Raw genomic sequence first — 15,183 nt, 5'->3', positions numbered from 1 at the left:
TCCTGCTGATTCCTCTGGTTCAGGATCCCTCAGCTCAGATTTCCAGGGGGTGTGTGGAGATCAGGGCGCTCACCCACGCAGATTTCCATCACAAGTCTGTGCTACAGGAGCAGGACCCCCCTTTTCCCCAGCCCCTCAGAACTTCCCAAGGCAGGGCACGAGCCAGACCCCTTCTCCTCACTCAGCAGAGCAGTGCCCCTGCACAGCCAGAAAGTTCTTGTTGCATTCCATGTTGTGCATTTCAGAGTGACAGACATACATTAGACCAACCTGGAGGTGATTATCTTGTGAAAGAAATAAGTGAAATTCAGCGTGAAATCAACTGGAAACATTGCAGTGTGGATGCAGGGCTGTTTCACCCTGCAGAATTTCTGTTGTCATTGGTAGCTTGTGCTTTTTATACTTTGTATTATTGGAATATTGAGCAGAAACTTCCTATAACTTTCCATTGAGTAGGCAACAAGGCTTGTCGTTGTTTCTTCTTTTTTTTTTTTCTTGTGGATTTTTCACCCAAAATAAAACAGGGAGTAAAAAAGAGAATGAAATAAAATGTACAAAATAGCTTCATTGTGACGGAATCAGACAGGTCACTGAAATTCATTTCAGGCAAGTTTTTGGGACTGGATATGTTTCAAGTTCATCATGTCTCAATATTATGTTTTAAGGGTAAAAGCATAGTATCACTCACAAGTGAGTACAGCTGTTAAACCTTTAGAACTTATTTTCATGTCAGTTTTAACTCAGGTGCAGGCACAAATTAATCTCAGATTTGCAATTTTGTAAGAATGAAGTTTTCCATGCAGGAAAGAAGCCAGGATGGGCTATGAAAGAGTCAGTATTAATTCAGCATGTATTCATAAGGGAAAATGATTCGTTTAAATTTTGTCTGGACACTGAGTAATATGAATCCTGACTGTGCTGGAATTTGCCCCATTTTAACAACAGAGTTGGTTGGTTTTTCATTGTAAATGAGGGAAGCCAGGTGCGAGGAGAGCATGAAAGCAGCCCCGTGCAAAGGGGAGAGCAGAGTTTAACCTCTTGTGAAAGGCTCTGGAGGGATACAGTGTACCAAGGAAGGTGTTTGCCAGGGCAATGAGAATCATATTATCATTTAAAGAGTCTTTATCCTGCAATAAAAATAGTCTGCTATTTTTGAGGCCAAAGGAGCAGCCAGAACCCTTATCTATCCCTTTAAAAGATAGCAGCCTGACAAGGTCCTGTGGGATACGTGATTGTGGCTGTGATCCCCCGGGAGGATTCAGGTGGAGTGGAGCAGGATTAGGTTTTCTGAAGCTGAGCAAAAGGCAGCTCTGCTGCTGTGCAGACCGTGCAGAAATTCCTAGATTCTCCTCACAAACACAGGAGCTACTCCACAGCTCCATAGTCCAACACAGACTTACTCAGGCTCAGTAATCTGCTGTTTCTGTTGGTTTTTTTTAATGAAAAAGATAACTGGTATGGGTGAGCTGAACAGTTAGCACAAGTAACTCCTTGGGATTGTTTTGTCTTCAGACCACATCCCGGAAGGTCTGTTCAGGAAGTGTTTGCAACCTGTCCATGCCACGGCTTCTAACAGAGGGACTTGACTTCCATAAATAGGCTCCCTGTGTGCCTGGCAGTGTGGATTAAATGTCCAGAGAGCCTGAGGACAGCTGGTCCCTCCCAGAATCCCAACCGGAGCAGTGCTGGTTCTGTGGAATCTGTTCCTGCTCGTCTACAACTCCAGCACTGCAAACTTTCCTCTCCCAACCTCTCAGGAGCCCCACAAGATCTGGAGGTGACTGATGTGAAATTGTCATCTTGGCAGCACCAGAGGTTGGAAATAGGCCCTTCTCTCTGCAGCAGGTTTTGGGGTTTGCTCTGAGGTTTGCTGTCCCGTGCTTACCCCAGTTCTCCAAGTTTCCTCCTTGCTTGCTGTGACACAGACTGGAAAGCCTGAATTAATTACCAGCGTGTACCCTCAGTGCAAAGAGAAAAATATCTTGGCTGGGAGGGAATAAACTTTCAGTTCCAAATGCATTTGGTATAATCAAAACAAAGCCTCACTAGCAAAGCAATGGCAAAACAGAAATATGATGGCTAGAGCAGAAAAAGAAGGGAACAGAAGATCTATTTTCTGTTGAGGCCAGTTGTAAAAAGCTGCCATCCTTCTTTGGCAAATCCTTCTAAGGATGGGTTTGTTTTAGGGGAGATACTCAGACTTTGGGAGAGTAGAAGTGAGCACAAGGTAGATGTCCTGAGGGATCAGGGTTTGAACAGGGTGTCTGAAGAGCAAGGATTTCAAGCAGGATTTTGTTTCAGATGGAAGTGATTTTGTGCCCTGGAAGGTGGGGAGGAGCAGAAAATGGGCTTTCAGTGAAACTGGGAGAATTTAGAGGTGCCTTTGATAGCTGTAATTCCTTACTGTTGTTTTGGTGGAACTCGTGCTTGCTTTATACGTTTATCCAGATTTCATAACCCAGCACCAGCATCTGAATAGTACGTATTGAGTGATTTGATATTTTAATAAATCAGTGCCTTTTTATTTTGCTTTCACCTGCCCCAGACTAGCATCACTTCCAGACTGCTTTGAGTCAGGCTTTCCTGGTTTATTGCTCTCTCAGTTCTGCAGTGGCAGAAAAACACACCTAAAGATTGGAGAAGAGTGACAAGTAGTGCAGTACATTGGAAAACGTGAAATACATCTGCTGGAGTGACATGAAATGGCTGTAATTTTCTAGGGAAGGAGAATGAGTTGGTTAAAAAAGGCCAAGAGTCGTTGAAGGGGAAGAATCTCAACATCTTGAACAAGGAGTATTTCCTTGAGGTGTGAGAAGGGCTTTGGAGCCTGTCTGGGTGCAGGTTTAGCTGTCCACCCTTGCCCTTGGCTTTGGGGGCACACCATGGTTCAGCCCACACTGCTGTGTCCCCAGAGCCCTGCCAGCGTGTATGTATAACATACCATAACAATAACAAAATATTAGCAGCATAACCTTCCCCTGTGGCTCAGGGCTGTCCCCAGCTCGGGCTCTGGCTTTTCTGAAAGCATCCCAGCGCCGTGGGGATGGGTCCCAGCCAGCAGGAGCACATCTCCTCCTTGGGCTGTTCCTCACCCTGAAATCTGGGTCACACCACAGCGGTGAAACGTGCTGACAAAACACCTCTGCCATGACTTGTCTGAAAGGAAGCTGAGCAAAATATCTGCTCCTGGTTCCTCTGCCCGTGGCCCTGCTGCCGATCCGGCAGGGACTGAAAGGAGCACACACATTTTCTCAGCAGGGAGGTGTGTGTCAGCTGGGCTGGCCGGGGACAGGGACACCGAGCCTGCCACTCCCTCAGTTTCAAACCCCTCAGTTGTCACAGCTGTTAAATGTGGGGACAGGTCACAGCTTTGTGCAGTTGGTCACGTCTCCATCTCTGTTTACACCGTGCATTGATGCTCTTACTCAAAATTTTAAAATTGTTTAAAAATTTACTTTCTTGACTTTGCGTAAAAAATTTTTCAAGAAAAACCGCAGATAAAGAAATAGAAGTTTTTCACCTCCTGTGTTGCTGTCACCAGAGTCACACTCTGGACATATTCAAGTTGTCTGAGTACTCTGGAGCTGCTGTGGTGTGGAGGCTTGGGATAGATTGATTTCTGTGGTGGCAGCTCAGTGTTATTCCTGAGTGCCAAACTGAATGGAGAAATTGTTCAGCACCAGAGTTTTGAATTTTCTTGTCACTTATCTCTACCTATTGTTCTTCACCATTGTTCTTTTACCATCTTCAACCTTTTCCTGTATCAGAAAGCCCTCAACCCTGTAATTAGATGTGCCTCACCTAATTTTCCTTTTAATAGTTTGGGGAAAGCAGAGAAAACAGCAGTGTCATACGTGGTGGGAAATAAACCATCCCTAAGTGCAGATTCCGTGGAGGTGTGCTCTCAGTTTGAAATATGAGTCATTCACAGGAATTTCTTTCCTGTAAGTACAGTGTACCTGGGCCATGGAATAACAACAGTATTCTCAAGGTAGGGAGCCTGACACTTGGTGTGTGTGAACTCAGGAAAATGGAATTTATTGCAGCCATAGCTCCTTCAGCTGCTGCTTTTAAAGAGCTCCTACATTTTATTTTCCTGTCCCACAAATTATTGAGTGGGTATTCCTTTTAGTCCTTCTTTGCTCTGTAATTCTCTCTTGAAGAACAAGGTTTTTCCCTTTTTTCCCCCCACTTTTCTGGGTTTATTGTAAGTGTAGAAGTAATTGAAGAGAGAAGGGGTTTTGGGAGCTGATTTCCCTGAGCAAACTCCCTGGCACAGTGGAGGTGGCAGTGCCAGCCTGGGCTCAGGGATGGTCACCATCAGGGATGGCACGTGCTGGGGAAATCCAAATCCTGCAGGTCTGAGGAAGGAAATTCTCCTGCATGTTTAGACTTGATTATTTTCACTGCCTTAAGTTTTGTAGCCTGGTTCAGCAAAGAACCACAACTATAATTCAGTAAAAACTCTCCTTCCGTCTGGATCCAGTGCTAGGAAAGCAAACTCCTGTCTCTGAGAGGATTGTAGGTACCTGTTGCTAAGTCCATTAGAGATATTTATAACCCCAGGCTTGATACCCAGCATGTGCAGAGAGCCAAAGGAGTCCCTGGCAGGGCTGTACTGAGGAGCTGAGCGTTTCCCTGCTGCATGAACGTGTACTCACCACTGACAAGTATTTAACTGATCATTTTTTGTCCGACTGATATTTGTTTCAGTTCTAGAAAAATCAAGCAACTTATACTATAGCAAATTTGAAGTGATATTTTCATTCCCACCCTGGAATTTCACTAGTGTCTGTCTCCTTTCCATGTTTTACAGTTTTAATTCCTTTTTACACACATTTGTTTTGTGTGGTCAGTACAGCCCAGGGCAGTGCCCATCCCCTGAGCTGGCACTGCTGGGCACCTCCAGTGCTGGGGGAGCTCTGGGCCCCTCCCAAAAAGAGAGACCTGGAGGGGCTGTAGCATGTCTGGGGAAGGGAATGGAGCCCCAGGAGGGGCTGAGGGAGCTGGGAAGGGGCTCAGCCTGGAGCAAAGGAGGCTCAGGGGGGACCCTGTGGCTCTGCACAGCTCCTGCCAGGAGGGGACAGCTGGGGGGGTCAGGCTGGGAACAGGGACAGGAGGAGAGGGAACGGCCTGAGGCTGGGCCAGGGCAGGCTCAGGGTGAATGTTAAGGAAAATTTCTTCGCTGGGAGTTCTGCAGCCTGGCACAGCTGCCCAGGCAGTGTTGGGGTCCCCATCCCTGGAGGGGTTCAACAGCCCTGTGCATGTGGCACTTGGGGACATGGGCTGTGGTGGCCTTGCAATGCTGGGGGCCGTTGGGCTGGGTGTTCTCAGTGGTTCCATGACATCACTGGCAGGTCACAGAGGCCAGCTGGCTCTGCCTGTTCCATGTGCCATGGCCACACACATACTGCAGGGCGAGGGGCTGCTCCTGAGCTCAGGGCTCCAGCACAGAGAGTGCCCTGGCAAAGGAGCCTCCCAGGGCTCCCTGCTGCCCTGCTGCTATCCTTGGACTCTGTCCAGCTGTCCTGCTGTCCAGCATCCCCACAGGCCGTGGGATGTCCAGCTGTGTCACAGACTCTCCAATGCATTGCTCAGATGCTCACTGGTTCCCCTTATAAACTGGTTTGGTGGTGTAAAAATGAAGGAATTTCCCCCCTTATCTCGGTGAGCTGCTCAGGTGTCTGAGGAGGAGACAGGATCTGAAGTAAGTGTGGGAAAGAAATGAGGAGGGAGCAGGAGCAAGGCCACTGAGGTGTTGGAGCGTGTCCAGACAAGGGCAACAGAGCTGGAGAAGGGTCTGAAACATAAATCCTGTGAGGAGCTTCTGAGGGAACTGGGAAAGGGCTCAGCCTGGAGCAAAGGAGGCTCAGGGGGGACCCTGTGGCTCTGCACAACTCCTGCCAGGAGGGGACAGCCGGGGGGGTCAGGCTGGGAACAGGGACAGGGGGAGAGAGAACTGGGCCAAGGGAGGCTCAGAGTGGATATTGGGGAAAATTCCATCATGAAAAGGGCTGTCCAGCTGTGGCACAGGTGCCCAGGGCAGTGTTGGGGACCCTGTTGCTGGAGAGATTTACCAGCCCTGTGGATGTGGCCCTTAGGTCAGTGGTGGCCTTGCAGTGCTGGGGACAGTTGGACTGAGCTGACCACGGATGGAAGGGCTGAGTGTGGACCTGTGCCAACTGACCCCCCGTGTTTGCTGGCAGTTGCAGTGAACATTGCATTAGTAATCTGTGTAACACCATGTTTCACCCTTGGCAATACCCACAGAGCACTTTCCTTGCTAAGCCTGACAGCAGTGTCAGTACTCGGGTCATTCCTCGTTAGCTGCAGCACCTCTGTGTGAGACTGAGGCTCACCTGGGAGCAAACACTGCTGTGTAACAGGTTGTCAAAAACATTATCAGTGTTTCCCTGTCTGTGACTCATCCCAGTGCCACCAATGCCTTTTCCTAAGCAACATACCTGTTGTGACATTACCTATATGTTAAATGTTGCAGATTGTTTATTCTGTCTCTGCAGCAATCAGATCTACACTAAATGGACTCCAGAAAGGCAGGCACTGATTCCTGTAATGATAAGCATACAATTTTCTTTAAAAAACTGGGTTTTGTCATGATTTCATTAGGAAAGGCAAATTACTTTATTTCCAGTATTTCTGTGCATTGCACCTCAGATGGATTTCTTGCTATGTCATTTTTCTGCTCCTGATCCATCATAAGCATGATTTTAAGCAGGAGGAGTCCCCTTCAAACCAGCCCAGCTCCAGGCAGCTGCAGAGGGCATGTCCCCAGCTCAGAGAACAGTGACATTGAGACTCAGTGTGACAATACCAGCAGCCCACTTGGAGGCTGGAGATAAATGGGATGCATTCCCTGGAATGGCCTTTTAATGTGCTTTAATAGATACTGCCCTTGCAGGAGTGTTCCCTAGGTCTGGTGTGGTTCCCAGACTCAGCTGCATTGGAGCTCAGTTTGGGTTCCTTTGCAGAGCTGCTCTGTCCTCACCCGCTCTGAGTGCACAGGCTCATGGTTCCTGCTGGGAGCACTCGACAGGAATTTAGATTTATGCCTCATCCCAAGTTTAATGGGGAGACTTGCAGTGAAGTATTTTGAGGAACAGAGAGAGGAAGGAACTTCCTGGCTCACAGAGTCCAGTCATTTGGGGCTGGAGACAACAGGCACCCTACAATCAATGCTTTCATCAGGGCAGGTGACACCCTGCTGGTTGACAAGGTGTCATTGTTCTCAGGTTGGACTGCATGACCTGAGAGGTGCTTTCCACCCTAGACAGCTCTGTCATTCTGAGCAGGTCGGGGTTTCCTGCCTGTCCCAGCTGTACCAGGGCTGAGCCAGGCTCAGCGATGTGCTGGGTGCTGTATCCATGGATGTGCCAGGCTCAGTGATGTGCTGGGTGCTGTACCAGGGCTGTGCCAGGCTCAGTGATGTGCTGGGTGCTGTACCAGGGCTGAGCCAGGCTCAGCTCTGTGCTGGGTGCTGTATCCATGGATGTGCCAGGCTCAGCTCTGTGCTGGGTGCTGTACCAGGGCTGTGCCAGGCTCAGCTCTGTGCTGGGTGCTGTACCAGGGCTGTGCCAGGCTCAGTGATGTGCTGGGTGCTGTATCCATGGATGTGCCAGGCTCAGTGATGTGCTGGGTGCTGTACCAGGGCTGTGCCAGGCTCAGCTCTGTGCTGGGTGCTGTATCCATGGATGTGCCAGGCTCAGCGATGTGCTGGGTGCTGTATCAGGGCTGTGCCAGGCTCAGTGATGTGCTGGGTGCTGTACCAGGGCTGAGCCAGGCTCAGCTCTGTGCTGGGTGCTGTACCAGGGCTGTGCCAGGCTCAGTGATGTGCTGGGTGCTGTATCCATGGATGTGCTGGGTGCTGTCCCAGGGCTGAGCCAGGCTCAGTGATGTGCTGGGTGCTGTACCCGTGGCAGATTCCAGTTTGTCCCCCCTGCAGCATGGTGCCCTCCCTGAGCACACAGCTCTGTGTGGAGCACGCCATGCGCCAGGAGCACCACCAGCCTCACATCACCCTTGAGATTCGGGAGCTGCGGCTTTACCGCGTTTCCTCAGTCAGGGATTTTTTCCCTTTTCCCCTCTGCAGCTTTCCATGTGGTACCCATGAAGATGAGGCTGAGGACACGGAAAGCTTCCCAGCAGTCCAACCAGCTCCACACGCAGCGGGCGCTGCGGGCCAAGCGGAAACACTCGGAGGTGGAGGAGCCCTTAGCTGGCGGCGGGGGAAAACCGCCCAAAAATGAGACAGGCCTCTTGTCTTCGATCAAAAAGTTCATTAAAGGAAGCACACCCAAGGTACGCTGCCTGCAGGCCCCTGCTTTGCTTTCAAGTGGGTCATAATCTCTTCAAGTTTGATTGAAAACCAGTTCTGTTAAGAATGAATCGTGTGGTGGAAGCAAAACGTGAAGAGTTGGAAGGCAACAGGTGCCTGAGTTGTGTCAGGTAAAGCTGACTTTGAAACCTTCAAGAGTCAATTTTAGGTGTATTTAACAGTCCAATAAATCACAGGCTTTATTGCCTGGTGTTTCTTTATGAAAATGTCAAATAAATTCAGTACATTCTTGATTTCTATTTTAAGGATTCCTTGGATCCAAATTCAAGGAATTACCAGTACTAACAACTTAGAAAAGCCAGTCTGTAAGCATTAATTTCTTGACTATTTCTGGCAATTTTATTCAAGATTGTTCAGGAGTCATTTAATCAATGAAGGTCAAACCTCACAAATCCAAGTGCCACTGAATTGATGCAGCTGTTCAGGGATTCCTGCAGTGAGCACTTTCCTTCTTGGAGCATCACATCCAGGTTTTGTTGGGGAAAACCACAAAATCTCACATCTTGGTGCAGCTAGAAAGCTGAGCTTTACTGATCTGCTCATGGGAGCACCTGTTGCATGTGCTGTATGGATATTTGAGGGTGAAAAATATATATACACAAACACACACACATATATAAATTAAAAATATAAATTTATATATAAAAATTTTTATAGGCTGAATGTAACCTTGCAATTACTTCAAAAACTGGCTTTTTTTCTCTAGATGGAGGCCAGTTAAAAACCCCACATCATCCATCCAGCGGTCCAGATACTGCCATTATGTAACAGCAGATTTGAAAGAAGAGTATCCAGGAAGTCAGAACTAATTTACAATGTATCCCAGATCAGCTCTGTGATAAATAAAAATCTGATAAAATTTCAACATTTTATCGACTTGTCATAGGTGTTTTGGGGGAAAAGGGTAAGAAACCTGCCATAAACGTGTGCCTGCACATACAGCCACGCACAGAAGATGTGCAGAACTGTTTGGTTCTGTCTCATTCCCATGAGTGCTGCAGTCACTTATTCCCAGGTAAGGAGAATCCTTGGATTTTTCACAGCTCAGTTTTGCCCTGTGCTGATATGGATTGTCACACTGGATATTGTTGGGCAGTTCACCTCCTGTATGTTTAGCAGGCAGAGAAATCAAGTTTCAGGTAATTTTAGTTGCTTTGTGTCTGCATTTCCCAGCCTCTGCAGCACTGGAATATTTAGCTTGTCTGTAAAGACAATTTTTCTACTACAGCAACTCCATGTACAGTTTTCATTCCCCATACTTTGACTTAGTTTAAACTCATCTAAGATCCCAGCTGGCCAGACCCTTGTTGCACATTCTGCACCTGGGAGTGGAGCAGTAAAGGGATCTTTGGTGAACTTTCTCCAGGAGATGACATTCTCTGGTCTGTTCCATGGCAAAAGGCACTGCTCAGCACGTTTGTTTTTCCCCTCTTTTGTATTTTAAGGAAGAAAGAGAAAATCCCCCCAAGAGGAGTCGGATTGAGCGGGATATCGATAACAACTTGATCACCTCCACGCCCCAGACAGGAGAGAAGCCCAACAAACAGCTCTCGCGTGTGCGGCGGAAAAGTCAGCTCAATGGAGGTGGGTGAAAGGGGACAGCCGGGGGGGGGCAGGGCACTGAGGGGCAGGGCAGGGCAGCTCTGCCCCTCCAGCTGTGCCCTGACCCAGCACTGCAGTGGGGAGGTTGCTGCAGCTCTGGCTGCCTCCAGGGAGAGCAGGGCTCAGTTGATCACAGCCAAACACGATTTCCCAGGGTGAGCCACACTTCCATCCCCCCAGACACTCCCACTGTGTCTCTGTGAGTACAGTTTGGATCAGCAGCAGCTGCTTTGGAGCTAATTTAACTTCTTTTTGTTTTTAATTATTATTCTGAAAGTCCCATAATAATTTGATTTAGCTCTTCTCCCGTTTTCTCACAAATAAGAGGGAAACATGACCTCCCAGCTTGTGACGTTTGTGGAAGTAAGCAGGTGTCATTAGATGCTGAGAGCTCCTGTCAAACACAGACGGTTTCTGTCAGAGTTGTGAGATGGAGACTGAGTTGTGGGATGCGAGATCACCCTTGTTACGTGTCAGATCTGGAACGTGGATGTTCATTTAATTCTGTCCTGTGTTACCTATGATCACAACTGACAATTCCTTCCAAGTTGTGTGGAGAGGAACAAACTCCGGGCTCTGGAGCAGCTGGAGGCTCAGCCATGGAGATCTGACCCTTTCTCGTGCCTCCCTCTAGTGGAGTCCTGGCGCTGGCAGCTCCGGGGCTGTCTCCACCGAATCACTGCCAGGATTTCCACCTCTGCTGCCCCATCTGGAGAGAAGCTTCTGAGGGTGTTGAGAATGGACATTTTGGCTTTGTGCTGGTAGAAAGTTGCTGACTCTCATGGACCCAGCTGAGCCATGAACGAGAGTACACCCCTAGAGTGCAAATGCTCATCATAAAGGAGCAGAGGCACCTGAAGCCCAGCTGGGTGGCATTAAAACTCATATTTTTTCTTTTCCAGAAGCTGGAAGTTATGAGATGACGAACCAACACGTAAAGCAAAATGGAAAATTGGAAGATAACCCCACCACAGGCAGTCCCCCACGAACAACGTTACTGGGAACCATATTTTCTCCTGTTTTCAATTTTTTTTCACCAGCAAATAAAAATGGTGAGTACTATCCAAAAAGCCAGGAGTCTTAAAGCTGAGAGTGGTAGAGTTTTGTATGAAATAGCTACTTCGAGTGACAGTACACTTTTCATTCTGGCTTACAAACCAAGGGTTACTGCTGCCAGGCAAAAAGGCTCCTTCATTCTTGGATGGGTCGATGGTTAGTGAAAGAAGCTTACAAACATTAGAACATTTCTTTCATAGGTGTATTTAGTGGTGCGCCTTTCATTAAAAAAGAAAATAAGGAGAAGGAAAAACAAAGGGATTACATTCCTTGTCCCAGACATGTTTTAAAGTCATTGTCATGGTCTTCAGTTGGGTTCTTATTTTTGTGGCATGAATCTGTGCAGGTATCTGTAATTACTCTGAGACTTGGTGTGTGAGGTTAGTAACGAGAGTGAGCCCTGTGCTGGGAGCTCAGCCCGAGGCTAAGGGTGTCTGAAATGTGCCTCAGGAACGTCGGGCTCCGACTCGCCAGGCCAGGCTGTGGAGGCTGAGGAGATCGTGAAGCAGCTGGACATGGAGCAGGTGGACGAGATCACCACGAGCACGGCCACCTCCACCAACGGCGCCGCCTTCCCCGCGCAGCCCGGCCAGGGCAGGGCCCTCAACAACGGCCTGGGCGAGCCCGAGGAGCCCGGGGACCGCGACCTGCCCCCGCTCACCGGTAAGGGATGGGGACAGGGACGGGGACAGGGGGGGCACGGTGATCCTGGGGGGCATGGTGATCCTGGGGGGCATGGTGATCCTGGGGGGACACTGTGATCCTGGGGGGACACTGTGATCCTGGGGGGACACGGTGATCCTGGGGGGACACTGTGATCCTGGGGGGACACTGTGATCCTGGGGGGCACGGTGATCCTGGGGGGACACTCTGATCCTGGGGGGACACTGTGATCCTGGGGGGACAGGGTGATCCTGGGGGGACACTGTGATCCTGGGGGGATGGTGCCTTGGCAGGGACTCCTGTCCCACCTTCACTTGGGAAAGGGACAGGGACAGGCACAGGAGCAGGGACAGGGTGATCCTGGGGGACAGTGTCTCAGCAGGGACTCCTGTCCTTGGGAAAGGGACAGGGACAGGCACAGGAGCAGGGACAGGGTGATCCTGGGGGACAGTGTCTCAGCAGGGACTCCTGTCCCTCCTATCCCTGGGTAAGGGACAGGGACAGTGCCTGTACTACAGGACAGGGAAGGGCTGATCCCCGGGAATTCAGCACCTCAGCAGGGACTCTCATTCCACCCTCCCTTGGGGTGTGCAAACACTTTTAATACTGATTTTTATGGTTGGTAGGCAGATCTGGTTTAGGCACCAAAGACGCAGTTTTGGCAGGACTTACCTGTTCCTGCTGTAACTCAGGTGGCCTCATAACTCTTCTTCCCATGGAAGCAGAGATTCCAGAGGAAAGGAATTGCTGTTAACACTGAACTTGCACACTCTGGACTTCTGATCTCCAAAGATGTTTGCTACGTTTTGATGTCTTGTATTAGGAGCACGTGGTAAATGAGAAACACACAGACCCTTCATTCATTTTCCATATTTTCTTCAGAAGACAACATCTTCTTTTGACAAAAATTCAGCTTCTGTGTGCATGGGCAGCATCAAATCCTGAACTAAACCCTCCCCAGACTGTCCAAGCTCTGGTGGATGAGCAGCTTTGCATTAGGGGTGAATGTGACCTCTGAGCAGGGGAGCTGGGGCTGGAGGGAGAGTTTGTCACTGGTTTCCTGCCCCCGAGTCTCGAGTGCAAATTGTCACTTGAAAGAACTGCACTAATAAGACCAGCTCTTGTGGTTTTTTGTTTTATTTTTTGTTTTGGTCATTTTCGTTGAATTTCAGCACCAGTATCTCCAGACAGTGGCTACTCATCAGCTCATGCAGAAGCCACCTATGAAGAGGACTGGGAAGTCTTTGATCCGTAAGTGCCAGTGTTTCTGCTGGAAATAGTAAATTAATCATTTGGGGTGTTGAATTAAGATGCTTCTATTTAAATTGGATCATTTTCCTGTTATGATAATGAACTCCAAAAGCTCTGAGCTTAAAAAAAATGTGTATGCTCATGTGGGGTTTATTTCAATTTAAAATACTTACTTCTGGTGCCTTAAATATTTCAAATATTAAGTTGGGCTACAACATTACAGTTCAATAATGTACATTTTTACAGCAAAATCTGTTTTCTTTTCAGATACTATTTCATCAAACATGTCCCCCCACTAACAGAAGAGCAGCTGAACAGAAAGCCAGCTCTCCCACTGAAAACCAGAAGCACACCAGAGTTCTCATTAGTTCTAGACTTGGTAAATATCTTTATAAGCACAAACCAGAGCAGGGGAATGGAGCATTTCCCTTATTTTGTTCATTGTGGAAATCAGTTATGCTTGCTTTAAACAAAGACTGCTGAATGTTGCATAATTTTAGTTAAAAATAGTTGAAAAAGAATTAATTGTGGTAGGAATAGAATGTAAGCTACATTTGTCAAATACTTACATCCTGCTTTTTTTAAAAAAGAAAAGCATTACAGTTTTAACATCTCAAACATTTATCTGTCCCCATAAAGCTTCCCTAAATCCAGGATGGGAAAAATGAGGTGGAATAAATAGGAGAATTCAGTTACGAGTGTCTTTCATCAAGACTGATGAAAAATTAAGCTTTTACTTTTTAGAACATTCTTAAAGGGCACAAATCTACTTTTTGAAACACTCTGTATGATATATTTGTCTTTATGATGGTTTGTTTCAGTGTCTCTGCTTTGAAGGTTGTTTCAGTCCCTGTTAATGGTGGTGTGGCTTTTTGAGCAGCACCAGTTGGGCCATCCCTGTGATCATAGGGATGGGTGGATTATTCACACTGAAAGATACAGGCTGGAACTGAATGAGAGAAGAGCTACAAAATAAAATACCTCTTTATAACTACACCCCCAGCACACAGTTTCACTGAAATTTTTAAAAGATTACAAGAATAATGCAATGTTTAATTCATCCTAAGAATTTTCTTCAATCTTGACAGCACTTGCACAAAAGTACAGTTTCCATTCTAAATAAACCTGCTTTAAAATGAACATAAAATGCAGAAACCAGCTTCTATTTTCCACATTGTTTTTCACACTCCTTTCTTTTATGTAACTTTTTCTCTAGGATGAAACATTAGTGCATTGTAGTCTAAATGAATTAGAAGATGCTGCACTCACTTTTCCAGTTCTTTTTCAAGATGTCATTTACCAGGTAGAGAAACAGAAACTTCTTGGTTTTGTTTGGTGGGAATCCTTGCTGTGTGCCGTTGTTCTCAGTTTGTTTGAAGAGGGAGAAGCAGCAGCCTGGCATTTTACACCTGTCTGGTGATAAGCTGTAGTGTCAGATCTGGCAGAAAATTCTGTATTCACTGAAGCTGTTCCCCTTTGCAGCTCCTCCCTGTGAGCCCAAATTCTCTGTTGGAGTCAGAGGGAGGCAGAGCCCTCCTGGCTGGGGCCTCTTGTGACTCCACAGTTCCTTACAGGGAATGGTTTCTCTGTGTGTGCAGTTCTGTGCTGGTGGTGGCTGAGTTTATGGAATTATAGGAACAGCTGAAGCCTTTTTTAAATCACTCTGACATCCCCAGCCTCAGGTAGTTGTTGGTGGTTGTTCAGAAGAGGATTTATTTTTTGTGTCCAGGGCTTGAACTGGTGCTGCCCTGCTGGTGAGGGCTGAGTCAGGGTGCTTGGTCAAAGCAACCAGTTTCGTTTTTATAACATAGAGATTGTCCAACTTCTGTATTTTATTCATTTTTTTCCTAATTACACCCAATTTTCCATCAGAATGTTCAGGCTGATGTCAGTGTGTTACTGCTCCCTCTGAGCTGCTCAGGCTGGGAGCTGCTGGAGCATTGGTGGCCCTGGGGTGCTGCTACACAGGAACCTGATCCTTGCTGTTTGTTTGTTTGTTTGTTTGTGATGCTGACCCTGTGGGCAGGGTGGGAGGGTGCAGGCTGCTGAAGCCCCTCTGTTTGTGGTGCTGACCTGGTGGGAGGGTGCAGGATGCTGAAGCCTTTCTGTATGATGCTCACCCTGGGGGGAGGCTGGAGCTGCCCCTGTGGTGAAGCCGCTCTGTGTGTGATGCTCACTCTGGTGTGAGGCTGGAGATGCCCCTTTGCTGAAGCCCCTCTGTGTGTGGTGCTGGGATAGGCTGGGGCCGCTCCTTTGCT

General features: G+C 47.9%; 1 protein-coding gene across 1 annotated transcript in view; it reads left to right on the top strand.

Moving 5' to 3' along the window:
* Positions 1 to 7,971: 7,971 nt before the first annotated feature.
* CTDSPL2 (CTD small phosphatase like 2) overlaps positions 7,972 to 15,183 on the top strand; it is a 12,516-nt gene continuing 5,304 nt past the window's right edge. The window contains exons 1-7 of the mRNA XM_005424251.2: positions 7,972 to 8,316; positions 9,799 to 9,937; positions 10,858 to 11,007; positions 11,462 to 11,674; positions 12,847 to 12,925; positions 13,193 to 13,304; positions 14,142 to 14,228. Coding sequence (XP_005424308.1) covers positions 8,125 to 8,316; positions 9,799 to 9,937; positions 10,858 to 11,007; positions 11,462 to 11,674; positions 12,847 to 12,925; positions 13,193 to 13,304; positions 14,142 to 14,228 — 972 coding nt within the window. The 5' untranslated portion in view covers positions 7,972 to 8,124. The remainder of the gene's footprint in view (positions 8,317 to 9,798; positions 9,938 to 10,857; positions 11,008 to 11,461; positions 11,675 to 12,846; positions 12,926 to 13,192; positions 13,305 to 14,141; positions 14,229 to 15,183) is intronic.

Source organism: Geospiza fortis, unplaced genomic scaffold, assembly GCF_000277835.1.
Source record: "Geospiza fortis unplaced genomic scaffold, GeoFor_1.0 scaffold2, whole genome shotgun sequence".
Taxonomy (NCBI): Eukaryota; Metazoa; Chordata; class Aves; order Passeriformes; family Thraupidae; genus Geospiza; species Geospiza fortis.
Note: the sequence above shows the minus strand (reverse complement) of the source record. Positions and strands in the feature narration are given on the sequence as shown.